Source organism: Felis catus, chromosome X (genome assembly GCF_018350175.1).
Source record: "Felis catus isolate Fca126 chromosome X, F.catus_Fca126_mat1.0, whole genome shotgun sequence".
NCBI lineage: Eukaryota > Metazoa > Chordata > Mammalia > Carnivora > Felidae > Felis > Felis catus.
Genome location: NC_058386.1, coordinates 62,277,440 through 62,304,085, shown reverse-complemented (window position 1 = coordinate 62,304,085; position 26,646 = coordinate 62,277,440). Strand labels below are relative to the sequence as shown.

The 26,646-nt window shown below is 38.0% G+C and overlaps 1 protein-coding gene and 1 long non-coding RNA gene across 3 annotated transcripts in view; both read left to right on the top strand.

Annotated features, from left to right (window-relative positions):
- Positions 1 to 26,646, top strand: part of LOC109496546 — a 123,165-nt gene that overhangs the window by 49,525 nt on the left and 46,994 nt on the right. The gene's annotated exons all lie outside the window — the stretch shown is intronic.
- On the top strand, positions 5,476 to 6,377 carry LOC101085785 (AP-4 complex subunit sigma-1-like). Its single transcript, XM_045050926.1, has one exon. It carries the CDS (start codon positions 5,557 to 5,559, stop codon positions 5,989 to 5,991), a length of 435 nt encoding a protein of 144 aa, XP_044906861.1. The 5' UTR covers positions 5,476 to 5,556; the 3' UTR covers positions 5,992 to 6,377.

Below are 26,646 nucleotides of genomic sequence, written 5' to 3'. Positions count from 1 at the left end.
TTGATCTATGTGTCTATTTTTGTGCTAATACCATAGTGTCTATTTTTTTTTAGTACCATGCTGTCTTGATCACTACAGCTTTGTAATACAACTTGAAGTCTGTAATTATGATGCCTTCAGCTTTGCTATTCTTTTTCAAGATTGTTTTGGCTCTTTGGGATTGTTTTGATACCATACAGATTTTAGGATCGTTTTTTCTAGTTCTGTGAAAAATGTTGTTGGTACTTTGATAGGGATTGCATTAAATGTGTAGATTGTTTTTTGGATAGTATACACACTTTAAAAATATTTGTTCTTCCAATTCATGAATATGGAATGTCTTTCCATTTCTTTGTGTTATCTTCAATTTCTTTCATGAGTGTTTTATAGTTTTTTACAGTATAGGTCTTTCATCTCTTTGGTTAGGCTTATTCCTATTTATCTTTTTTGTGATGCAACTGTAAATGGGGCTGTTTTCATAACTTCTCTTTCCACTGCTTCATTATTGTGTATAGAAATGCAACAGATTTCTGTACATTGATTTTGTATCCTAAAAATTTGCTGAATTTGTTTATCAGTTCTAGCAGTTTGTGTGTGTGTGTGTGTGTGTGTGTGTGTGTGTGTGTAGTCTTTCAGGTTTTCTATATATAGTACCATGTCATCTGCAAATAGTGGAAGTTACTTTACTGATTTGGATTCCTTTTATTTTTTTTTGATTGCTTGTGGCTAGGACTTCCTGCACTATGTTGAATAAAAGTGGTGAGAGTGGACACTTTTGTCTTGTTCCTGACCTTAGGGGAAAAGATCTCAGTTTTTCCCCATTAAAGATGATGTTAGCTGTGGATTTTTCATAGATGGCCTTTATTATGTTGAGGTATGTTCCACATAAACTTATTTTTGATGGTTTTTTAATGTTTTTATTTATTTATTTTGAGAGAGAGGGAGGCGAGAATGTGAGCAGGGGAGAGAGAGAGAGAGAGAGAGAGAGAGAGAGAGAGAGAGAGAATCCCAAGCAGGCTCCACACTGCCAGTGCAGAGCCCAACATGGCGCTCAATCCCACAAATCGTGAGATCATAACCTAAGCTGAAATCAAGAATCATACTCTTAACTGACTGAGCCACCCAGGTGCCCCAATGGTTTTTATCATGAATGGATGTTGAACTTTGTCAAGTGCTTTTTTCTACATCTATTGAAACGATCATATTGTTCTCTTTTCTCTTATTGATGTGATGTATCACATTGATTGATTTGTGAATATTGAATCACAATATTGATTGTGGTTTGTGATATTTTAATGTATTGTTGAATTCAGTTTGTTAGTATTTTACTGAGAATTTTTGCGACTGTGTTCAAAAGGGATATTGAGCTGTAGTTCTCTTTTTCAGTGGTGTCTTTATCTGGTATTTGTATCAAGGTAATGCCAACCTCATAGAATGAATTTGGAAGTTTTCTTACCTTTTTTATTTTTATTTTTTGGAACAGTTTGAGAAGAATAAGTTTTAACTCTTCTTAAATATTTGGTAGAATTCACCTGTGAAGCCATCTAGTCCTGGACTTTTGTTTGTTGGGAGCTTTTTGATTACTGACTCAATTTCTTTGATGGTTATGGATCTGTTCAAATTTTATATTTCTTCCTGTTTCAGTTTTGGTAGTTTACATGTTTTAGGAATTTATCCATTTCTTCTAGCTTGTTCAATTTGTTAACATGTAGTTTTTCATAATACTCTCTTATGATTGTTTATATTTCTGTGGTGTTGGTTTTGATTTCTCCTTTCTGATTTGTGATTTTATTTGAGTCCTTTGTCTTTTTTTCTCACTAAGTCTGGCTAGGATTTTATAAATTTTATTGATTTTTTTCCAAAACCAGCTCCTGGCTTCATTAATCTGTTCTGTTATTGTTGTTGTTTCTGTTTCATTTATTTCTGGTCTAATCTTTATTATTTCCTTCTTTCTGCTGGTTTTAGGTTTTGTTCGTTGTTCTTTTTCTAGCTCCCATTATGTGCATCAATAGATTATTTGAGATTTTTTTGTGTCTTGGGTAGACTTGTATTGCTATAAACTTCCCTCTTAGAACTGTTTTTGCTGCAGCCCAGAAGTTTAGGCTATCATGTTTTCATCTTGATTTGTTTACATGTACTTTTTAATTCCTTCTTTGATTTATTGTTGACCTATTCATTATTTAGTAACATGTTATTTAACCACCAAGTATTTGTGGTCTTTCCAGATTTTTTTTCTTGTGGTTGACTTCTAGTTTCATAGTGTTGTGGTCAGAAAATATGCATGGTATGATTTTGATCTTTTTGAATTTGTTGAGGTTTGCTTTGTGGGCTAATTTGTGTTCTATTCTAGGGAATGTTCCATGTGTACTTGAAAAGAATATGTATTCTGCTGTTTGAATAGGATGGAATGTTCTGAATACATCTCTTAAATCGATTTTTTCCTGTGTGTCATTTAAAACCATCGTTTCCTTGTTGATGTTCTGTTTAGATGATCTGTACATTGATGTAAGTGAGCTGTTAAAGTACCATACTATTATTGTATAATTATTGATTAATTCTTTTACATTTGTTATTAACTATTTACGTATATGGGTGCTCCTATGTTGGGTGCATAACTATTTACAATTGTTATATCTTCCTGTTGTATTGTTCCCTTTATAATTATATACTGCCTTTTGTCTCTTGCCACAGTCTTTGTTTGAAAGTCTATTTTGTCCAATATAAGCAACACTACTGTGGCTTTGTTTTTATGTCCATTTTCATGATAGACATTTCTCCACCCTTTAATTTTCAATTATCAGGTGCTTTGGGTCTAAAATGGGTCTCTTGTAGGTAGTATACAGATGGGTCTTCTTATTTATTTATTCTCTCACCCTATGTCTTTTGATGGGAGCATTTAGTCCATTTACTCTCAAAGTAATTATTGATAAATATGTATTTATTGTCATTTTATTACTTGTTTTTTGCTTGTTCCTGAAGATTTTCTCTGGTCCTCTCTTGCCTTTCTCTCAAAAGATATTCTAAGCTTTGGTTGTGACAATGGAACATACTGGCCTGTGGGATGCCACTGATTTGAAAGTGTTCTTTGTATGCTACTCTTTAGATCTCAGTTGAGACATGAATTAAAGTCTAGAACATATCTCCATATCCTCTCAATTTTGTCTTTCTTCCCTATTTTTTAATGTTTATTTATTTTTGAAAGAGAGAGAGAGAGAGAGAGAGAGAGAGAGAGAGAGAGAGGAAGGGAGAGAGAGAGAGTGAGGGAGGAGCAGAGAAAGAGGGAGATACAGAATCTGAAGAAGGCTCCAGGCTCTGAGCTGTCAGCACAGAGCCCAATGCGGGGCTCAATCCCATGAACTGTGAGATCATGACCTGAGTCAAAGTCAGACGCTCAACCAAATGAACCACCCAGGCACCCCGTCTTTCTTCCCTCTTTAACTCAAAAGTATTTAAGCTACATGCTCTCTGTTTTTTCCTTCAAAGTCATTATCCAGGCAACAAAAACACAGATGGAAATATACAGGTTTAGTCCAAAGCACCAATTTCCATTACCTTAAGCTGCCTCAATGGTTTTTCTTAAAGGGTGGAATTTCTCACAGTTGGTCTCAGGCCCACAGTATATACAATACTTCAGTCAAATTGCTTGCGACATATTGGAGTGTGTGCTTGGGAACTATTAGTTCCTCATATATTAAAAGAAGGCTGAATACTTCTTGTACAGGCACTGAAGTAAAGAGGGGAATAGTTTTCAAATTCTTACTTGTCATGGATTTATACTCCAATGTTTAATGTGTTCTGTTTTACATAATACACAAAGATACACAGTCACGGACTATGTGTGAAACTATAGATTCCAGGAATGTCATTCAAAGTCCTTCACACTCTGGTCCTGGTCTCCCTTTTTATTTTAATCTCCTAATATAATCACTCTTTCAGCTTAGTCCCATAAATAATTACTTGAGTGCTTGTGATACACATATAGGCCACATCTTAGGCCCTGTAGATAAACAGGCCAATCTATCTACAGTCTTTTCTTCAAGAAGCTGAAAAGCTCATTGTCTCAGAGGGGTAAAATCTAAAATGTCTTGCATGGTTAATGGGATTAAGAAGCTTCTTCCATATAAAGTCATGCATGAGGGAGTATGAGCCACCCCTGTTCCATTTTTAGCCACTGTTTTTTTTCTTTTTCTTTTTTTTTAAATATATGAAATTTATTGTCAAATTGGTTTCCATACAACACCCAGTGCTCATCCCAACAGATGCCCTCCTCAATACCCATCACCCACTCTCCCCTCCCTCCCACCCCCCCATCAGCCCTCAATAGCCAAATTATGGAAAGAGCCTAAATGTCCATCAACTGATGAATGGATAAAAAAAATTGTGGTTTATATGCTAAATGAACCACTGTATTTTCTGACAGGCTTAGAAGGCACTAGGGAATATAGAAAAGATCTAGGATATATGAAGTATAAGTCCTAGGTTCTAGCCCTATTGTGTTGATTTTGGGCAAGTCACTTCTTGCAAGATATACAAAGTAATAATATTTTCCTGCTTAACTATAGGGAGGGATTGAACAAACTTCAAAGAATGAGGTATAACCATCAATGAATTTTTCCCTATAGTGAATATTTGTTCCTGACTATAAGGTTTGGCCCTTCTAACAATTTTGAGAGAAGCTTGGGAAGCAGGAAATGTGCTGACATTCCAGTAGTCTCGGTGTATGCAAAGTTCTCAACCTGTAATCATCTAGGAATGCAATTCTGGCAATATCAGGTATCCAAATTCCACCTGTGTTTCCCCTTGATGTCCCATTTGGCCCTAAGACATCTGCTATAACAGATGTGTGTGTATTTCAGTTGATAAAGGGAAAGATGTCTGGGTGAGGGGAGAGGTTACTGCTGCTATTGATCAAGATAATTTGAGATAATGGGTATTGGGGTTTCTGCACTTTGCATGGTGCCCTCTTAGCAGTGGGCCCCATTCCTCCAAGGATTTACATGGCAAATGGTGGAGATGAGATGTGAGGAAGAAAGAGTGAAAAGTCTTTGCTCAAATGGAGGCTTTTCAAAAGGCATTCGGAAAAAAGGATGTTTGGGAGGACAAGATACTCAGAATCTAGTCCCAGTTCTGTCACTGACTTCATGTGGGGACTTGGGAAAGTAATTTCTTAGTTCTGACCCTCAGTTTCTTTATATTAAAAAAGTGGTTGGATTAACTGATTTCCAAGGTACGTTCTTACTCTGACCTTCAGCACTTTGGGTCCTCAAAGTTCTTTGGAGAGGGAGCAAATAAAAAGACTATCAGGTATCATAAACAGAAAGTTAAGGAATATAAAATAATAAAAGAGACTAAAAGTCAAAATGGCTGCCTCAAGGAAGCCCGCACCGCGCAGCTAAGAAGGGTTGGGGAACAAGCTTCTGCGGGAAAGGGGGAGGGGGGCTCTCGGAAGAACCATGGCCAGAACCATAGGCAGGAGTATCGCTCCCCCCCACCCCCCCACCGAGCTGCACAGGTTCTAGTTTCAGATACCCCTTGACATAACTTTTGAGCTATCTGGAAAAATACTGGCCAGGAAAAATGATACAATTTTTCCTCATGGTGAATAAACAAGGGCAGACCCGACTTTCTAAATACTATGAACATGTGGAGATTAATAAGCGTACACTTCTGGAAACGGAAGTCATAAGGAGCGGTCTCTCCCGATCCAATGAGCAATGCTCTTTCATTGAATTTAAGGATTTTAAGCTGATATATCGACAGTATGCAACTCTCTTCATTGTGGTTGGAGTTAATGACACTGAGAACGAGATGACAATTTATGAATTTATCCATAACTTTGTGGAAGTTTTAGATGAGTACTTCAGCCGCGTGAGTGAATTAGATATAATGTTTAATTTGGATAAAGTACACATTATTTTGGATGAGATGGTGTTGAATGGCTGCATTGTGGAAACGAATCGGGCAAGAATTCTTGCCCCTCTACTCATTCTTGATAAAATGTCAGAAAGCTGAATAATGGAAGTCTCTGCCAGGCAACATCAACTTGTGGAAGTGAGAATGCCATGGAATACCTCTTTACATCTGTAGCCCAAAAAGTCTGCAAGACTGTACATTTCAAATTGGGGTACCCTTCCAAAGACATTTTATACAGGTGTTTTCCACAGTTCCTAAGTGGAAAACAAACTGTATTTTAAAATATGGTGTACAAAGAAAATTTTTCTCTAAGAGACAAATTTTATTTTCTAACCATAAGCATTTTTTCCCCACCTGTTCAACTTTTGTTGAATTCTGAGGGTATCTTTTTTGTTCTTTGCTTTCCTTTGTATATTTAATTCAGGATAACAGCATGAGAAGAACATGAGACAACTATCAGCCAATAAAGTTCTAAACACAGAGCACTTCGAATGTTTTCTGAATGCTTTTTCCTTAAAATGTCTTAAGTCCAAACTTCACTGAATTGTGTACGTAATAAAAATCGAGAATTAAATTTTATTTGCCAGTTTAAAAAAATAATAATAATAAAAGAAAATAATTTTTCAGTGCAAAAAGAGAAAGCATGAATTGATGCATTATGTTATTAGAATTTTACTTTCCATATTTCCCAGGATAAATATCTTGTCCTATTTTCCCTATAAGCAATCCAAATTACTGGTAATTGCAATATTTCACCATTCCAATTGAATCTCCTAAACTGCCTCATTCACTCAGAATGAACTTCAGGACATATATTTTTTTTCAATAGAAGCCAATGCTTTAGTTTTGCTTCAGAAAATATGGTCACCATAAGTTTATAACACTCACCTTATCTTTCCTTTCTAGGCTTTTCTCATGTATATCATTTTTTTCGTTGGTGTAATAACATTCAATGCAATGGAAACTTTCTATAAATGTAATCTGCTTATATCACTTATTACTTACAAATGACATGTGTTTGGGATAAAAATCCATTCTTAAAACTAGACATTTACAGTGGATGCTTGGAATAGACAAAGAGGCCAACTGGGCTTCTCTACTGTAAGGTTCTGGAGATAATTATAGGGCAGAACAATCTGGGGAGTGAGGAGGGAGAGCAGAAGAAACAGAAGGAGGTTTCAAATATCCTTTATGTATGGCCTCTGCTTATAGGGATTGGGAGCCAGAAGGTTTGAACTTAGGTGAAGTAGTGGGCAGATCATGTCTGCCTGAATTTTTATCTCCAGCCCAAATCTCTCCTGAGTACCAGACTGGAATTTCAAACTGCCTGTTCTATCTCTCAATATGGCACCATGAACTCATTTATCGTCCCTTTAAGATCCTTTTCTCCTCCTGGATTCATTGTTCCTATTACTGGCACAACCATTCTCCCACTCCAATCACTAAGACGAATAACTTTATCAATATATCTGATTCTTCTATTGCCTCACTGAATCCAATCAATTGCCACGTATGGATATTCCTCCATAATCTCTCTCATGAGGAAAAAAAAAACTCCTATGCATACTTACTACTACCACCTTCATTTAAGCCTTCATAACTTCTCATTTCAAATATAATGAATAACATTTTTATCTGATCCATTCCTTCTAAACCTTGCCGACTTCAATCAATAAAAGCCTAGAGCAACCTTTAGCTTAATTTCTTTTCCCACCAGTAGTCCCACCAGTAATGTTAGACCAAGTTTATGGGAAAGTGATATTCTCAATTTTTAGTGGTACATATGCATTTTTTATTGAGAGATATGAAGAAGGAATAGCATAAGTTTTCAAGACTTCCTGAAATGGAGGAAATTTCAGTAGTTTTAAGTGGACTAAGATGCTTGCATAATTACATTTGTGTCTAACTCTGAAGCTCTCTCATTGTATGTTTTATTTCTACTTTGGATGTTAAAATAGACCCGACATCTATAGCTTTCCCCTTGTCCACAGCATGATGATTGATCTTCTTTGCTTCTTTTTGTATACACTTATATCAGCTGAATGTTTTTCTGTTGCTTTTTGCCCTCTAGCCTCATCTGATCCATTTCACAGATGTTGGGAATTCAGAGATTCCCCTTAGGTTTTAGTGTCTCCTCCCTCTTTACCAGTCTTGGCCTCTTACCACAGTCATGTTTCCATCACTCACATGTACTTGGCCATGTGGCAGCTTCGCTGATGGGCTCTACAGCCATCTCCTACAAACATAGGCCAAGAGGTGACATTCAATCTATCCAGAGTATACTTCCATCCTGCCAAAGCTGTAAAACCGTCTAGAATTGTAGTCCCTTCCAGTTATGTGCACTGAGGCACCTGCCAGTGACATTAATCAGTTTCCAAATACTTTCATGGTACATCAGATAGAGCTCAGGTAGCTTGTAGTAAGAAAGTAAGGTCATAGCAGCACTGGGTTCGTTGTTTGGGATCTTGAAACTCTTAAGCCACAAGGTATGAGAAGTCCATTGGGTGTTTCTAGAACCTGTCTCAAAGACTGGAAAATATCCAGGCAGAGGTAAAGGAAAGGTTAGGAGAACACAGATGTCCTAGCTGTGAGGCAAAGGCTGCCTCCTCAGTGGGGGTTGTGGGGTGACCCAGCCAATTAGTGGCCCCAGCCCAGTCACCCCACAGCTGCCATTTAGTCAGTGGGCCTGCTCATTTGGATCTAGGGGCAGCTCTGGAGGGCTTGCCCAGTGTCTCAGGCATGTATAATGCTTCTACCTAACTAAAACCACATGCAGAAAGATCATGTCATAATTGGCACATAACCAATCAAGAAAAGCTTGAGAGGGTGTCCAGACCTTAACTTGTTTGAGCAAATGTTCAAAAAAACATTTCTAAAGGGATATTCCAGAAAAACATACTCAAGGTCTTAAAACAGATGTTCAGTCTCTAGGAGAATTGTGTTGCTTTACAGCCATTATTATTGAATGCTATAAGTAGAACCAAATCACTTCAAGGTTTGAACTATGATGGCTTTTCAGATTTTTCTTATACTTTATTGTGGGCCAGGGGAAGAATGGGCTAGATAAAAGAGGATAATGCTCAGGAGGCAGCATTTTCTTGTGTTTTAGTGCCTCAGCTTCAGAGTTAGGCAGACAAGGGCTTAGACCTCTGACTAGCTGAGTGATTTAATCTCTCAGAGCCACAGTTTCCTCGTTTGTAAAACCTATAATTGCTTACTTGATATGTTTATGAAGAGGACTGAAAGGAAATATCACATATAAAGAGTTTGCATAGTTCATATCATGTATTAAGCACTCAATAAGCACTAGACAATATTATTAACATTACTACTAGAAGTACTTTTACCTTCATTGCTTCTTCTACTACTGTCACTACTATAACTACTACAACAATAACAACAACAACTACTGCTGCTGCTGCTACTACCACCACTATTACTGGTAGTGAGAGCTTTTCCCAAATGAGTTGGGGAGTTGAATACCTCAAGGTAATGATTTCCTAGCTTATGTAGAAGGTAGTAGTGTCAAGGAAGATTGCAGGACTGTAATTATAGCTGGGAATAGGGTAAATACCAGAAGAGTGCAGAAACCTAGAATTTTATTTCTCTTATCTCAGACTCACACTCTTCCACTCTTCATTAGTTTGTTATGTGTATAGCGCAAGCCTCTTTATATCTCTAGGTTTCAGTAAGTGCCTTTGAAAATAAAACCCCACTGACACTTATTTGTAGCCTACCTGGCCTATACCAGAGACCTAATCTATGAATGGAATATGATATAAACAAACTGGTTCACATGGGGCATGATATCAGCCTCTAAAGTCATACTAAGCTAACTGGCTCCTAATCCAGAGACATACTGCAACCACTACCAGGATCTTTGTTAACCACTGCCAGTGATATTTTGAGCTCATTGTCAGCTGGAAGCATAGTCTTACTTTCAATATAGCCATTACCTTATTTGTTCACATTTGCCAATGTTTGTTGATCCATAATTACTTTTACAGGAATTTTATTAATTCATCCATCTACATATCCATCTATCCATCCATCCATCCATCCATCCATCCAACAAATAATTATTGAGCAACTACAACATGCCAGACATTGTTCTTAGCACTGGGGATATATCAGTGAAGAGGACAGACAAAAGTCCCTGCCATCATGAAGCTTACAGTCTAGCTGCCTGTTCTGGTCAAATGTAATATACTAAGAAACTTCACTGAGGTAAATTCAGTCTAGCTTTTTGAAACAATTATGGTCAATGCTTTTCAACTGAACATGTCTTCTGGGAGGCAGGGTTGGGTGGAGAGGGAGGAGATAGTCTTGGATCTAACCTGAGAAAAGGCTCGGAGGGTGGTTTGGGAAAGGGCTTTAATAATAATATGACTATATTTTGATTTATCAGATGAATATGGTTTATGTAAATTATATAGCTGATATATTTTGTATAGCTGATGTATATTGTATACATCACCTTTTGAAATATGATAGAAAGTAATGTGACTTTTAATTGTGTATTTCATAAACTGGCTCTGAAGGCAGCTCCAAAAACAGCATTTCAAAAATATTCTGAGCAATAGCAGCATAATTGTAGTAAGTATATATAAGTGTATATATATATATATATATATATATCCCCAAGGGGACTACTTTGAAAAATACAACATGCAGTTGGATGTACAAGTTCTGGTATGTTATTAAAATAAATAATGGGGCGCCTGGGTGGCACAGTCGCTTAAGAGTCTGACTTCAGCCAGGTCACGATCTCGCGGTCCGTGAGTTCGAGCCCCGCGTCGGGCTCTGGGCTGATAGCTCAGAGCCTGGAGCCTGTTTCTGATTCTGTGTCTCCCTCTCTCTCTGCCCCTCCCCCGTTCATGCTCTGTCTCTCTCTGTCCCAAAAATAAAATAAAAAAAAACATTGAAAAAAAATAAATATTAAGTTGTCAGTTAATTTGTCTAAAAAACAGTGAAGTAAGAAAAAACACTTAGATTTTTTTATATGTATTACTATGTTTGGACTTAGAGTCATACAACTCAGTAAGCAGTTATAAAATTCACTTACTTTCAAAAGTACTGAATCAAGTTTTTCTTTTTACCTAGGTTATTTCAGTTGATTTATTTGTAGCTTTCTGCTTATGGGTATTGAAAAAGTATACTATGATTATTTGGCCATTTCCTATGCTGTGTTACATTTTTAACATGCAAATCAACCTTCTGGTTATATGACAGGTCTGAAGAAATATAGCCTTCTGATTGATGCCAATGTATGATCAATTCCTTGTAATTTAACTGGTATTTATGTTACAGGCAGAATGTTAAATCAGGAATTGTAAACAATTCCTAGGCAATGTGTATAATGTTTGTAAGTCATTCCTAGAAATTGTTCACAATACCTGTAACATATATGCAACCAGCAACATACTTGAAATATATAGGAAACCTTCAAGATGCAAACTGGCCACCTCCGTGCCATCCCTGGATTATAACATTGGCTTTAATAATTCTACTTATCTATCTGTTTGTGTATTTAGATATTAATCATAACTCTAGTAATACTAGAGTTTATTTTCATAGCTTTAATGGGTTCCTGGATTTTTAATAGCTATTGGGTGATACAGAACTTTTGACATCCTTATTTTAAGAAGGACTAGGAATAAAAGAAACCAATAAATAATAATAAAAGTAATGTTGTTTTCCAGATACTCTAAGGCCTCATCCAGATTTTCTTATTCTTGTTCACAAGCTCTATCCCAAGATCCCTTGCCTTTTCCCCCAGATCTTTACATTCTATCCAACTAGTTTTTGATACACTAATGCCTTCAAGCTTTCCCAGGCCACTCAAAAGAAATCAAATAACTTTACAAACTTCGATCTGTCTAAACATGAAACTTTTCCTGCCTGTCCCTGAGCACTTCCCTGCTAATGGCCCTTGGTCTACACATGGTGTAATTGTTTAATTCTATATATTTGTTTCCTGCTTAAGTTTATATTATTTTCATATACTATTTTGAAATGATCTACATTTTGGTTTATGTTAGCATTGTCTGCTATGGGTTATGTCTACATAACCACCCCAAATCAATTTGGAGATGAAGAAAAATAAGTTGAATTAGTCCAGCTTTTGAGTGCTAAGGTCATATCAAATCACTGATTAGAATTATTTACCCTCTCTAGCTGGAACGTTTCTAGTCCATCTAGGCAACTAAACAGATTTGGTAAACTTCTGATTGACCAATGGAACTGGAGCCCAGCAAGATGAGGACAGGAAATGAATAGGCAAGATAAGTAGGACTAAGAGGGAAACATCTGAGTGACAGCGCAGGGTCTTCTGACAATTGACCTCAGAATCTAGTATAGGTACAAAGGAATTGGTTGGTATGGTAAGATGATTCTAAGTAGGATTTGACAGTCATAAATGGGCCTTTTAATCTGTTTAGATGATGACCATCACTCCCATTTACATCCCCACTGTATCCAGATATGAACCATGAGTTCTAAACCCGATTCAGTCCTATCTCCTCTGTTGAAGCCCTCTGAATTGCTTCAGACCACACTGGTATGTCTTTTCTTTGAACTCCTTTAGCCTTTATTTAAGTTAACATTGCCCCAGGCACTGAATTGCACTTATCTAAATATTTGCTGTGTGATATTTTCATGTATGCTTTGTACTTATGGTGACCATATTTTCCAAACCAAAAATTAAAGTACATCATTTTAAAATTTAGGTAGACTATTTGAGATTAACAATGCCCTAAAGAACAGATGTTTATTCCTTTCTATGTCACTCACCTATTAAATGTTGGCTGTTATTGATGATACAAAGATAAAAAAGAACATAAGGTGACATCTAAGTTACAAATAAAGGACACTGAAATTCTTGGCAGTGTCCAATACAGAGAGGCATTGCATAAATGCCTTATCACTGTGTGTGAGGAATGATGTCATAATCCTGTAAAAGAAAAAAAAGTGTGGGAAATGAAGGGCAATAAAAAGTACCAGTAGCAAAAGATGTTATATAAAGATCATATCATATAAGACATCATATAAGGATAGTCTAAAAAGATGGGAACTTATTATCCAGAAAGATAGAAGTGAAAGAGTTTTCACTGAGGTCTGTAAGGATGTGGATTAGGTGAACTTGGATTTGTTTACCAAATTCTAGAATCCTTCACTAGGCTTCCTATATTCTTGCATACCAAAATTTCAAGTATATTTAGTAAAATAAAAAAGGTGGTAATCACATTGAACTTGCTATTTTAAGAGGTGGTGCAGGAAGAGAACATAGCTTAGAAAGGAATTCAGGTTCATTTAAGGCTGGAAGATCAATAAGGGATATTAAACTATTTTTATCCATTAATTTTTAGCTCAATTAGTTAATGAGATAACACATTAATCCATTGCGAAGCAGAAAGCAGCCTTTTGATCTAGAGTCAGACATGCTGACAGCAACAAGAATGGGTAACTTACACTGAGGAGGAGATAAAAGTGGAGAGAATTATTTAAGACTAGTAATATGGAATCAGTTAGCTTAGGGGCTAATTTACCTACACATCTTAATTTCACCTGAGAGTAACATAGCATAGTACAGCAATTCATGCTTATAGTGGCAACCTTGAGTCATTAAGACAAATTTAAATTATATTCCATCTACTTTGTTTATATGGAATTCATGGTTCTTACAAGTAAGGCTCTAAGATACTCATCCTAATCAAATTGAAAACCCTCACCACAACACCTTGGATTTTTTCTCATACTGAGAAAAAATGTTATAAGACATAAATGTTTTTCAAACATAAGGTGTGGTTATTTTGGGGGAAGTAACAGTTCATATGATGATGAAAGGCAAGAGAGGATACTCTTGCCAATAAAGTTTATTGGCCTTTTAAAGGTCATAAACGGTAACACGGTGATATAGTGCTTTTTTTGTCCCTTCTGCCAAATGCTAATAGCATTTCTTGGCAATTCAGGGGAACTATAGAGCTTTGGAGTCCCAGCGCGGAGAAAGTAATGGTTTTAGATATTCTTTAGATTGGAATTCATCAACAAATACTGGAATCCTTAAGAAAGCATTTTATTTATTTATTTATTTATTTATTTATTTATTTATTCATGAGAGAGAGGAGAGAGCAAGAGGGGCAGAGAGAGGTAAAGAGAGAGAGAGAGAGAGAGAGAGAGAATATCCCATGTAGACTCCACACTGGCGGCACAAAGACTGATTCATGGCTTGATCCCATAATCCTGGGATCATGACCCCAGCTAAAACTAAGAGTTGGACCCTCAACCAACTGAATCATCCAGGTGCCCCATTTAGGAAGCATTTTAAAATCTAGTTACTTTACTGGACAATACACAATGATTAAGGGCTAAAGAGAGAGTGGAATTTAGAGGCCATCATTCACTATGATAGCCTGCAAGCCAGCCACAGAACAGAGTAAGTGGTGGTATGTCAACAAAATCTGAAATCAGGAAGTAAACACTTTTCATTATATGGCAAGCCACTGAGTATATTTAGAAGATTTATTAGAGAAGTTGATTTTGTCCCTTCTCAGGAGACTAAGCTATGTTCCTAATCATACCTAGCTTGGTAAATGATCTTGCACCAGTGGCTTGTGTTGTATTTGGCACCAGTGATCTGGTCCTAGCAGATGTTAAACTTTCCCTCTCTATCCCCATTATACCACCTTTCCCTCTCCACCGCCCAGCTGCAGCATGGCTATGCACATAGTAAGAGTTCAATAAGTATTGCTGAAATAATTAATACTTTAAATATGGCTGTAATTTGCTATAAACATATAAACAGTGCTATTAAAGTGGAGGGTAGAAGGTTGAGCAGTGCCAAGAACAAACTTTTGCATGCTCAAAATATTTGCCTTGGCGTTGGAAAATTAGTACATGGTCATAAAATAACTTAAAAATGACGAAAAAAAACTCCTCTGACCTTAGATTCTGAATCTAGTTACCTTGGGAAGTAGTGGGAATTCCATCCTTGGGAAATTTTAGGCAGGTTCTGGGCTGGATAACACTTGCCAGGGATATTGTGGAGGGATACCCTGTATTAGGCTGGAATGGGAGTAGTTAAATAAAGTTTAAGGCATAATTTTTTCACAAGTTTTTATTTAAATTCTATCTAGTTAACGTGCAATGAAATATTTGTTTCAGGTGTAGAATTTAGTTACTAATTGCTTACATACAACATCCAATGCACACCACAAGTGCCCTCCTTAATACCCATCACCTGTTTAACCCATCCCCCAACCTATCTTTCTTCTAGTAACTCTCAGTTTGTTCTCTATAGTTGAGTATGTTTCTTGGTTTATCTCTCTTTTTCCCCCCTATGTTCATTTGTTTCATTTCTTAAATTCCACATATGAGATAAATCATATGGTATTTGTCTTTCTCTGACTTATTTTTCTTAGCACAATACTCTGTAGCCCATACACATAATTGCAAATGGCAAGATTTCACTATTTCTATGGCTCGGTAATATTCCATTGTGTGTGTGTGTGTGTGTGTGTGTGTGTGTGTGTGTGTGTGTGTGTTTACCACATCTTCTTTACCCATTAATCAGTAGATGGACATTTGAGCTCTTTCCATCAATTGGCTATTATTGATAATGCTGCTATAAACATCATGGTGCAGGTATCCCTTGGAATTAGTATTTGTGTATCCTTTAGGTAAATACCTAGTAGTGCAATTTATGGGTCATAAGGTAATTCTATTTTTAACTTTTTGAGGAGACCCCATACTGTTTTTAGAGTGGCTGCACCAGTTTGCATTCCCACCAATGGTGTAAGAGGGTTCCCCTCTCTCTGTATCCTTTTTTAAGACATAATTTTTGATACAAATAACAACAGGTAATATGGTCCAAGAAAGAAAGTTTCTAGTTGAAAGATGCATAATAATTTTCCACGAAGGACTAAAGCCTTGTCCTGCCTTTTTGGCAGAGACCACTAAACTAACCCTTTATAAAGAACACAACAGCTTGAAGTTATCCAAACCAGACTTCTTGACTCACCTGGAACATATTTGTGTGGACTTCTCAATGTTCAATTCTGTGTTACCTAAAGTGAAAGCTAGCTTAGAGGGCTTAGTATAGCCATAACTCCCTGAGGCTTCAACTTTTGGAGATAAGTGTATCCTATGTCTGTTGTGACCCAGCAAAGAACTAGGAGTTGTGGAGGATGGAAAGAAGTGTAAGGCTTCCCCCACCCCAGGTGAACTGTGTGGTTAATTTGATTTACTTTCTCCAGAAGTACCACCCATTTTTTTTGCACCATAAGCTTCCTCATGCTCTCCTAGAAAGAGAGATCCAGGATCTCATCACCTTCTGTTTAAATTCCTCCAACAAGCCTCTCTGCTTCCAACCTGCTTCCCTCAAACCCAAACATTACACTATAGTCAGAGGTTTTGTCCTAAAGCATAGATGCAGTCCTGCCACCCCCTATTTTCCAACTCCTCAGTGGCTATTGAGGAAATATTGAGATTGAGATTAACCCTATAGGATTAATTCCTAACTCTAACACATTAACTCCTAACACTTGCATTCGAGGCCTTTCACAACCTGTACCTAATTTGCCTTAAGTCCAGCTCCCATCATTATTCTCATATATCTTATTCTCCAGCCTCATCCAACCACTCCCTATTTCTTGAATACAGCAAATTCTTACATACGGAATATTATTTCATATACTTTACCTGGGATCTCTTTATCTATCATTTGCCATCTGAAAAAATCCTACTTGACCTGCATGCATTACCTTCTCTGTGAAGTTTATTTCAAAACTCTCAGGCAGAATTAATTCTCAGTTTCTGTACTCTTATAGCTGGGGAAGACAAGAACTCATATTAATGACCAGCTTTATTCATAAGCAATTGAAATAGCCTTCATGGTGCAATTTGAGGACTTTTGGGAAGGTCTCCATCTTTGTCAATTCAGAGAATTTAAATACTGGAAGAAATCTTAGTGTCAACTGGTCCAAATCATTTCATACCAATAAGTATCTTCCAAGGTCCAGAAAGGTGAAATAATTTGTATAAGTTCACACTGTCAGAGCTAAGTCCTTAAGGGGTGATGGATCAAACTTCTTTTTCAGGAATGCTAGTTTAGTCATATATCCTACCTTCTGAAGTTATCATTGCCTTCTATTAGCTTCTTTAAAAATGCAATATCCTATGAAAGGATACCATCTTAACGCTTCAGCACTTCAATATAAATACCTTTATCAGATCAATTTGCTCTTCAACAGGAGACATTTGGTGCAGCTTTAGAATTATAAAATGAAATGGGAATGAAAGGCAAGTTGGATCAACTTTTCACTTTTCATCCTAAATCACATTTCCCTGAGAAACTGAGGAATGAATGGAGGCACAGAAAGATGATAAGAACTTAAGAGATCAAATGTGGCATTTTTTCATCAGTACCTTAAATCTACTGTCATGGAAATATAGAATTGTGCTGGTTCTGAGAAGCCCAGGGAAGGCTCAACTACATCCTTCTTTTAAACAGATTTCTGAAAATTGGAGAAATTTCAAGGGAGATATTGAAAGATAACTGGGATCAGCTAGATAGAGTCAAGAACCACCTGATGGATGGAAGCAGCTTGAAGGCTCTAGGAATAGGGAGACTGGGACTGACTGCCTGCTAAGGTCTGTGAGGAAGGAGGGAACCATAATAATAGCCCACAAATATTAGAAATTAGGAACAATTATTTGGACTGGTACCAGAGGAAAAAAGTAATATTAATAATATAAAATTAATAAGGGGGGGGCAGCATGGCGAAGAAGAAGTAGGGGGATCTGAAGTTCCCTCATCTCTCAAACAAAGCAGTGTTGAAGCCAAAGCACTTTGAACTCCAAGAGTCTGGGAGGCAAAGAGACAGTCGCTTCCAGGGACCCACTGGGACAACCTGACAGGCCATAGGTGAGTGATTGCAATCTGGGAGAGACAAAACGAGTGGAGAGAAGGGATCCCCTTCTGCAGAGAGAGCAAGGGAAGAGAAAGAGAAGCTGGGGAAGCATAGGACTGTATTTGGACAAGAGAAAAACCACAGACAGGGACGGAGAAAGATCCCATCTCTAACTGAGGGGCTTTCTCCATAGCGGGGCCAGCTGCCCTGATCGCACACCTGGGGATGAGGGGAGCCAGTCCCAGGCTCAGTGTCTAGGTCAGGGGTGCAGTCCACAGTAGGAGAAAGGAATCATCTCCCTGGAGTGCTGTGGGAAGAGGGTATATACTCACTCTGTGCCTGCCAGCCAGAGACCATATATTGGGCGGCATGGAGCAGCATTCTCCCAGTGCCAGATCACACAGAACTGGAGTTTAAATTCTAGCCAAGCGCCAGGGAGACATGGGAATTGGTGAAGCGGGGAAAACCGCCTTGTTTACACCCACGGCATAGTGAGGATGGCTTGAACGGAGTGGTTTGGGACACCTGGTCCATGGAGGAAAGACTGGGTAGTCGCCATTTTTCTCCCCATCACCAACAAGGTGGGGCTTCAGGGAATGGACAGCAGGCCCACAGTGGAGGCGGGACCCACCTACAACAAACCATGCGCCTCCATGTCTGGTAACTGTGTATCTACTGGAGCAGGATTGATGCTGATGAACCAGGAAGCACCTCCTCCAGATAAGCACTGTTGCATTGCCTGGTTTAATTCTCAGACAATTCTTGTTATATAGATATAATCTTCCTTCCTCTTCTCCTTCTTATCTCTTCCCTCCTGTAGTCTGGTTACTCTGGTAATTGGTTTGTTTAAGCAGATATATGTAATCCATTCTTTTAATACATGCTCTACACCTCCTTTATTTTCCTTTTTCTCTCTGGATTAAACCATGTAGTTTCTGTCTAGTCAATTTTATTTTCTCTTCCTTTTCCCCATCTCCTTCTTTATTTTCCTTACTCTCTGGATTAAGCCGTAGAGTTTCTCTGTATGTAAACGTTATTTTCTTTTCTGTCCCCCCACCTACTTCATTATTTTCCTTTCTCTCTCTCTCTGGATTAAACTGTATAGTTTCTCTGTTCAATTTTTACCTTTTCTTTTTCCCCACCATTGTCACTTCTCTCTTTGTATGGGATGAGGACGCTTCCATCAGCACCACCTCCACACTGTTGTTTACTTGTAGCTGGTGTTTCTGATTTCTTGTTTTTGTTTTTCTTTGTGTGTTTGCATGGTTTTGTTCTGTTTTCTTTTCTTTTTGTTTGTTTGTTTGTTTGTTTGTTTGTTTTCCATTCCTGGGCTACTTCAATGAAAAAATTAAAGCACAACTAGTGGAAGGTACAAAACATCACTATGAGTAGGGAGATAAGTAACCAAAGTCACAACAAAAGAGAGAAAGTAAAACTTTCCAAAAAACACCTCCTGAGGGGCCAGGCGCTGGACAGTGTATGACCCTTTAATAAAGTAGTGCTCACATCATAGGAGTTCCAGAAGAAGAGAGAAGGAAAGGGGTTGACGATGTACTTGAATAAATCATAGCTGAGAATTTCACCAATCTGAGTAAGGAAACAGACATTGAAATCCAGGAGGGACAGTGAACTCCCTTCAGACATAACTTGAATCGATCTTCTGCATGACATATCATACTGAAACTGGAAAAATACAAACATAGAGAGAATTCTGAAAGCACCTAGGGAAGGTGCTTCATAAGGGAAGGGACGACACATAAGGGTAGTAGCAGACCTATCTACTGAAACTTGGCAGGCCAGAAAGGAGTGGCAGGAAATTTTCAATGTGCTGAATAGAAAAAATATGCAGCCAAGAATCCTTTATCCAGCAAGACTTCTTTCGTAACAGGAGAGATAAACGTTTTCCCAAACAAAAACTGAAGGACTTCATCATAGCTAAACCAGCCTTAAAAGAGATCCTAATGGGACCCTGTGATGGAATGTTGCAAAGATCATCAAGGACCAGAGACATCACTACAAGCATGAAAACTACAGATAACACAATGGCTCTAAACCCATATCTTTCAATAATAATACTGAATGTAAATAGAGTAAATGCTCCAATCAAAATACATAGGTTATCTAAATGGATACAAAAAACCAAGACCATTTACATGCTGTCTACAAGAAACACATTTTATTTTTTTCATATGAAATTTATTGTCAAATTGGTTTCCATACAACACCCAGTGCTCATCCCAAAAGGTGCCCTCCTCAATACCCATCTGCCACCCTCCCCTCCCTCCCAAAGCCCGCCAACCCTCAGTTTGTTCTCACTTTTTAAGAGTCTTTTATGTTTGGCTCCCTCCATCTCTAACCTTTCCCTGCCCCCCATGGTCTTCTATTAAGTTTCTCATAATCCACATAAGAGTGAAAACAGATGGTATCTATCTTTCTCTGTATGACTCATCTCACTTAGCATAACACTCTCCAGTTCCACCCACATTGCTACAAAAGGCCATATTTCACTCTTTCTCATTGCCACGTAGTATTCCATTGTGTATATAAACCACAATTTCTTTATCCATTCATCAGTTGATGGACATTTAGGCTCTTTCCATAATTTGGCTATTGTTGAAAGTGCTGCTATAAACATTGGGGTACAAGTGCCCCTATGCATCAGCACTCCTGTATCCCTTGGGTAAATTCCTAGCAGTGCTATTGCTGGGTCATAGGGTAGGTCTATTTTTAATTTTTTGAGGAACCTCCACACTGTTTTGCAGAGCAGCTGCACCAGTTTGCTTTCCCACCAACAGTGCAAGAGGGTTCCCATTTCTCCACATCCTACTCACATCTATAGTTTCCTGACTTGTTCATTTTAGCCACTTTGACTGGCTTGAGGTGGTATCTGAGTGTGGTTTTGATTTGTATTTCCCTGATGAGGAGCGGCATTGAGCACCTTTTCATGTGCCTGTTGGCCATCTGGATATCTTCTTTAGAGAAGTGTCTATTCATATTTTCTGCCCATTTCTTCACTGGATTATTTGCTTTTCAGGTGTGGAGTTTGGAGAGTTCTTTATAGATTTTGGATACTAGCCCTTGGTCTGATATGTCATTTGCAAATATCTTTTCCTATTCCATTGGTTGCCTTTTAGTTTTGTTGATTGTTTCCTTTGCATTGAAGAAGCTTTTTATCTTCATGAGGTCCCAATAGTTCATTTTTGCTTTTAATTCCCTTGCCTTTGGAGATATGTCAAGTAAGAAATTTCTGTGGCTGAGGTCAGAGAGGTTTTTTCCTGCTTTCTCTCTTAGGGTCTTGATGATTTCCTGTCTCACATTCAGGTCCTTTGCCATTTTGAGTTTGCTTTTGTGAATGGTGTAAGAAAGTGGTCTAGTTTCCTCCTTCTGCATGTTGCTGTCCAGTTCTCCCAGCACCATTTGTTAAAGAGACTGTCTTTTTTTCCATTGGATATTCTTTCCTGTTTTGTCAAAGATTAGTTGGCCATACTTTTGTGAGTCCAATTCTGGAGTCTCTATTCTATTTCATTGGTCTATATGTCTGTTTTTGTGCCAGTACCATGCTGTCTTGATGATTACATCTTTGTAGTAGAGGCTAAAGTCTGGGATTGTGATGTTTCCTGCTTTGGTCTTCTTCAAAATTACTTTGGCTATTCGGGGCCTTTTGTGGTTCCATACAAATTATATGATTGCTTGTTCTACCTTCGAGAAGAATGCTAGTGCTATTTTGACTGGGATTGCATTGAATGTGTATATTGCTTTGGGTAGTATTCATATTTTAATAGTATGTATTCTTCCAATCCATGAGCATGGAATATTTTTCCATTTCTTTATATCTTCTTCCATTTCCTTCACAAGCCTTCTATAGTTTCCAGCATTCAGATCTTTTACATCTTTGGTTAGGTTTATTCCTAGGTATTTTAAGCTTCTTGGTCCAATTGTGAATGGGATCAGTTTTTTTAGTTGTCTTTCTGTTGCTTCATAATTAGTGTATAAGAATGCAACTAATTTCTGTACATTAATTTTGTATCCTGCGACTTTGCTGAATTCATGTACCAGTTCTAGCAGACTCTTGGTGGAGCCTATCAGGTTTTCCATGTATAATATCATGTCATCTACAAAAAGTGAAAGCTTGAGTTCATCCCTGCCAATTTTGATGCTTTTGACTTCCTTTTGTTGTCTGATTGCTGATGCTAGGATTTCCAACACTATGTTAAACAACAGTGGTGAGAGTGGACATCCCTGTTGTGTTCCTAATCTCAGGGGGAAAGCTCTCAGTTTTTCCCCATTGAGGATGATATTAGCTGTGGGCTTTGCATAAATGGCTTTCATGATCTTTAAGTATGTTCCTTCTATCCCAACTTTCTCGAGGGTTTTAATTAAGCAACAATGCTGAATTTTGTCAAATGCTTTTTCTGCATCCATTGACAGGATCATATGCTTCTTATCTTTTCTTTTATTAATGTGATGTATCACATTGATTGATTTGTGAATGTTGAACCAGGCCTGCAGCCCAGGAATGAATCCCACTTGATCATGGTGAATAATTCTTTTTATATGCTGTTGAATTCGATTTGCTAGTATCTTATTGAGAATTTTTACATTCATATTCAGCAAGGATATTGGCCTGTAGTTCTCTTTTTTCACTGGGTCTCTGGTTTAGGAATCAAAGTAATGCTGGCTTCATAGAATGAGTCTGGAAGTTTTCCTTCCCTTTCTATTTTTTGGAATAGCTTGAGAAGGATAGGTATTATCTTTGCTTTAAATGTCTGGTATAATTCCCCAGGGAAGCCATCTGGTCCTGGACTCTTATTTGTTGGGAGATTTTTGATAACTGATTCAATTTCTTTGCAGGTTATGGGTCTGTTCAAGTTTTCTATTTCCTCCTGTTTGAGTTTTGGAAGTGTGTGGGTGCTTAGCAATTTGTCCATTTCTTCCAGGTTGTCCAGTGTGTTGACATATACTTTTTCATAGTATTTCCTGATAATGGCTTGTATTTCTGAGGGATTGGTTGTAATAATTCCATTTTCATTCATTATTTTATTTATTTGGGTCATCTCCCTGTTTTCTTTTTGAGAAGCCTGGCTAGAGGTTTCTCAATTTTGTTTATTTTTTCAGAAAACCAACTCTTGGTTTCATCGATCTGCTCTACAGTTTTTTTTAGATTCTATATTGTTTATTTCCACTCTGATCTTTATTATTTCTCTTCTTCTGCTGGGTTTGGGGTGTCTTTTCTGTTTTGATTCAGTTTCCTTTAGGTGTGCTGTTAGATTTTGTATGTGGGATTTTTCTTGTTTCTTGAGATAGGCCTGGATTGCAATGTATTTTCCTCTCAGGACTGTCTTCGCTGCATCCCAAAGCATTTGGATTGTTGTTTTTTCCTTTTCATTTGTTTGCATATATTTTTAAATTTCTTCTCTAATTGCCTGGTTGGCCCATTCATTCTTTCGTAAGGTGTTCTTTAACCTCCATGCTTTTGGAGGTTTTCCAGACTTTTTCCTGTGGTGATTTCAAGCTTCATAGCATTGTGTTCTGAAAGTATGCATGTTATGATCTCAATTCTTGTATCCTTATGAAGTTCTGTTTTGTGACCCAGTATGCGATCTATCTTGGAGAATGTTCCATGTGTACTTGAAAAGAAAGTATATTCTGTTGCTTTAGGATGAAAAGTTGTAAATATATCTGTCAAGTCCATCTGTTCCAATGTATCATTCAGAGCCCTGGTTTCTTTATTGATTCTCTGTCTAGATCATCTATCCATTGTTGTAAGTGGAGTATTAAAGTCCCTGAAATTACCACATTCTTATCAATAAGTTTGCTTATGTTTGTGATTAATTGTTTTCTATATTTGAGGGCTCTCCTCTTCGGTGCATAGACATTTATAATTGTTAGCTCTTCCTGATGGATAGACCCTGTAATTATTATATAATGCCCTTCTTCATCTCTTGTTACAGCCTTTAATTTAAAGTCTAGTTTGTCTGACGTAAGTATGGCTACTCCAGCTTTCTTTTGACTTCCAGTAGCATGAAAGATAGTTCTCCATCCCCTCACTTTCAATCTGAAGGTGTCCTCAGATCTAAAATGATCTCTTGTAGGCAACAAATTGGTGGGTCTTGGTTTTTTTTTTAATCCATTCTTATACCCTATGTCTTTTGGTTGGAGCATTTAGTCCATTTACATTCAGTGTTATTGAAAGATACAGGTTTAGGAGCATTTAGTCCATTTACATTCAGTGTTATTGAAAGATATAGGTTTAGAGTTATAGTGATGTCTGTACGTTTCATGCTTGTAGTGATGTCTGGTACTTTGTGGTCCTTGCAACATTTCACTCACACAGCCCCCCTTAGGATCTCTTTTAGGGCTGGTTTAGTGGTGATGAATTCCTTCAGTTTTTGTTTGTTTGGGAAGACCTTTATCTCTCCTTCTATTCTGAATGACAGACTTGCTGGATAAAGGATACTCTGCTGAATATTTTTCTGTTTATCGCATTGAAGATTTCCTGCCATTCCTTTCTGGCCTGCCAAGTTTCAGTACATAGGTTTGCTACTACCCTTACGTACCTACCTTGTATGTTAAGGTCCATTTATTCTTATGTGCTTTCAGAATTCTCTCTTTATCCTTGTATTTCGCCAGTTTCACTATGATATGTCGTGCAGGAGATCGATTCAAGTTATGTCTGAATGGAGTTCTCTGCACCTTTTGGATTTCAATGCCTTTTTCCTTCCCCAGCTTGGGGAAGTTCTCAGCTTTGATTTGTTCAAGTACACCTTCAGCCCCTTTCTCTTCTTCGTCTAGAATTCCTATGATACGGATATTGTTCTGCTTGAATACATAACTCAGTTCTCTAATTCTCCCTTCATACTCCTGGATTTTTTATCTCTCTTTTTCTCGGCTTCCTCTTTTTCCATAAGTTTAACTTCTAATTCACCTATTTTCTCCTCTGTCTCTTCAATCCATGCTATGGCCGCCTCCATTTTATTTTGCACCTCGTGTATAGCATTTTTTATTTACTCGTGACTATTTCTTCGTTCTTGATCTCTGTAGCAATAGATTCTCTGCTGTCCTCTATGCTTTTTTCAATCCCAGCGATTAATTTTATGACTATTATTCTAAATCTTGTTCTGTTATATTGCTTAAATCGTTTTTGATGAATTCGTTAGCTGTCGCTACTTCCTGGAGTGTCTTTTGAGGAGATTTCTTCCATTTTGTCATTTTTGGTTATCCCTGAAGTAGCTCCAAACTTCAGGGCACTTCCCCTGTGCTGTTTGGAGTAACTTCTGTTGGTGGGCGGGGCCACAGTCAGACCAGATATCTGCCACCAGCCCACCTCCGGGCCGCAGTCAGACTTGTGTGTACCTTATCTTCCACTTTCCAAAGGGATAGACTCACTGTGGAGTTGTGTGGCCCTTGTTTGGGCTATTGAACACTGCCAGGTTTGTCTTGCTGCTTTGATGGGATCTGGCCAAGGGTGTATTAGCCTCGGTGATCCAAAGAGCATAGGGGAGGGAAGGGCAGGCTTAGCTCGTTTTGTCTTTGGTGGTCTCCTGCGTGAGGGGCCCTGCAACACCGGGAGGGAGGCAGGTCTGTCAGAGGGATGGAACCACAGAAGCACAGCATTGGGAGTTTGCACAGTCCAAGCAAGTTTGGTGATGGGAACTGGTTCCCTTTGGAATTTTGGCTGTGGGATAGGAGAGGGAAATGGTGCTTGCCAATGCCTTTGTTCCTCCACTGAGGTCTGTACTTCTGGGGCTGAACAACCATCCCTCCCAGTGTCCTTTCACCCTCCCCACTCTCCAAGCAGAGCTGTTGAGTTTTAACATTCCAGATGTTAAGTCCCACTGGCTGTCAGAAATCATGGTGTCTGGCTCCTCTGCTTTTGCAAGCCAGAATTCAGAGCTTTGCCTGGCTGTCTATCCCTCCACTGCCATGGCTTCCTTCTGCCAGTCTGTGTAGCAAGCACCACCTCCTCGCCCTTCCTACCCTTTTCTGTGGGCCTCTTGTCTATGCTTGGCTCCAGAGAGTCCGTTCTGCTAGTCCTCTGGCTGTTTTCTGGGTTATTTAGGCAGATGAGGGTGGAATCTAAGTGATCATCAGGACGAGGTGAGCCCAGTGTCCTCCTATGCCGCCATCTCCTCACAGTCTCCTCAAGATTTTAAAGTGTATAACAAGAGATGAAGAAAAGCATTATATCATAATTACTGGGCACATCTATACAGAAGAGCTAACAATTTAAATGTTTATGCACCAATTTCAGAAGCACCCAATTTATACAACAATCACAAACAAAAGCAATCTTATTGGTAAGAATGTGGTAATTGCAGGCGACTTTCAGACTCCACTTACAACAATGGACAAATCATCTAGACAGAAAATCAACAAAGAAACAATGGCCCTGAATGATACACTGGAGCAGATGGACTTGACAGATAATTTAGCACTTTTCATCCGAAAGCAGCAGAATACACATTCTTCTCATGTTCACATAGAACATTCTCCAAGATAGAGCACATATTGGGTCACAAAACAGACCTTAATAAGTATAAAAGAATTGAGATCATACAATGCACAGTTTTAGATCACAATGCTATGAATCTTGAATTTAACCACAGGAAAAAGTGTACAAAACCTCCAAATGCATGGAGGTTAAAGAATATCTTACTAAAGAATGAATGGGTCAATCAGACAATTCAGGAAGAAAATTTTAAAGTATATGGAAACAAATGAAAATGAAAACAGAACAGTCCACAACCTTTGGGATTTAGCAAAGTCAGTCCTGAGAGGAAAACACATTGGAATCCAAGCCATCTCAAGTATCAAGAAAAATCCCACATACAATATATAACAGGAT

Excerpts from the sequence above, each read along its gene's own strand:
- LOC101085785 (XM_045050926.1), top strand. The coding sequence starts at position 5,557 with ATGATACAATTTTTCCTCATGGTGAATAAACAAGGGCAGACCCGACTT.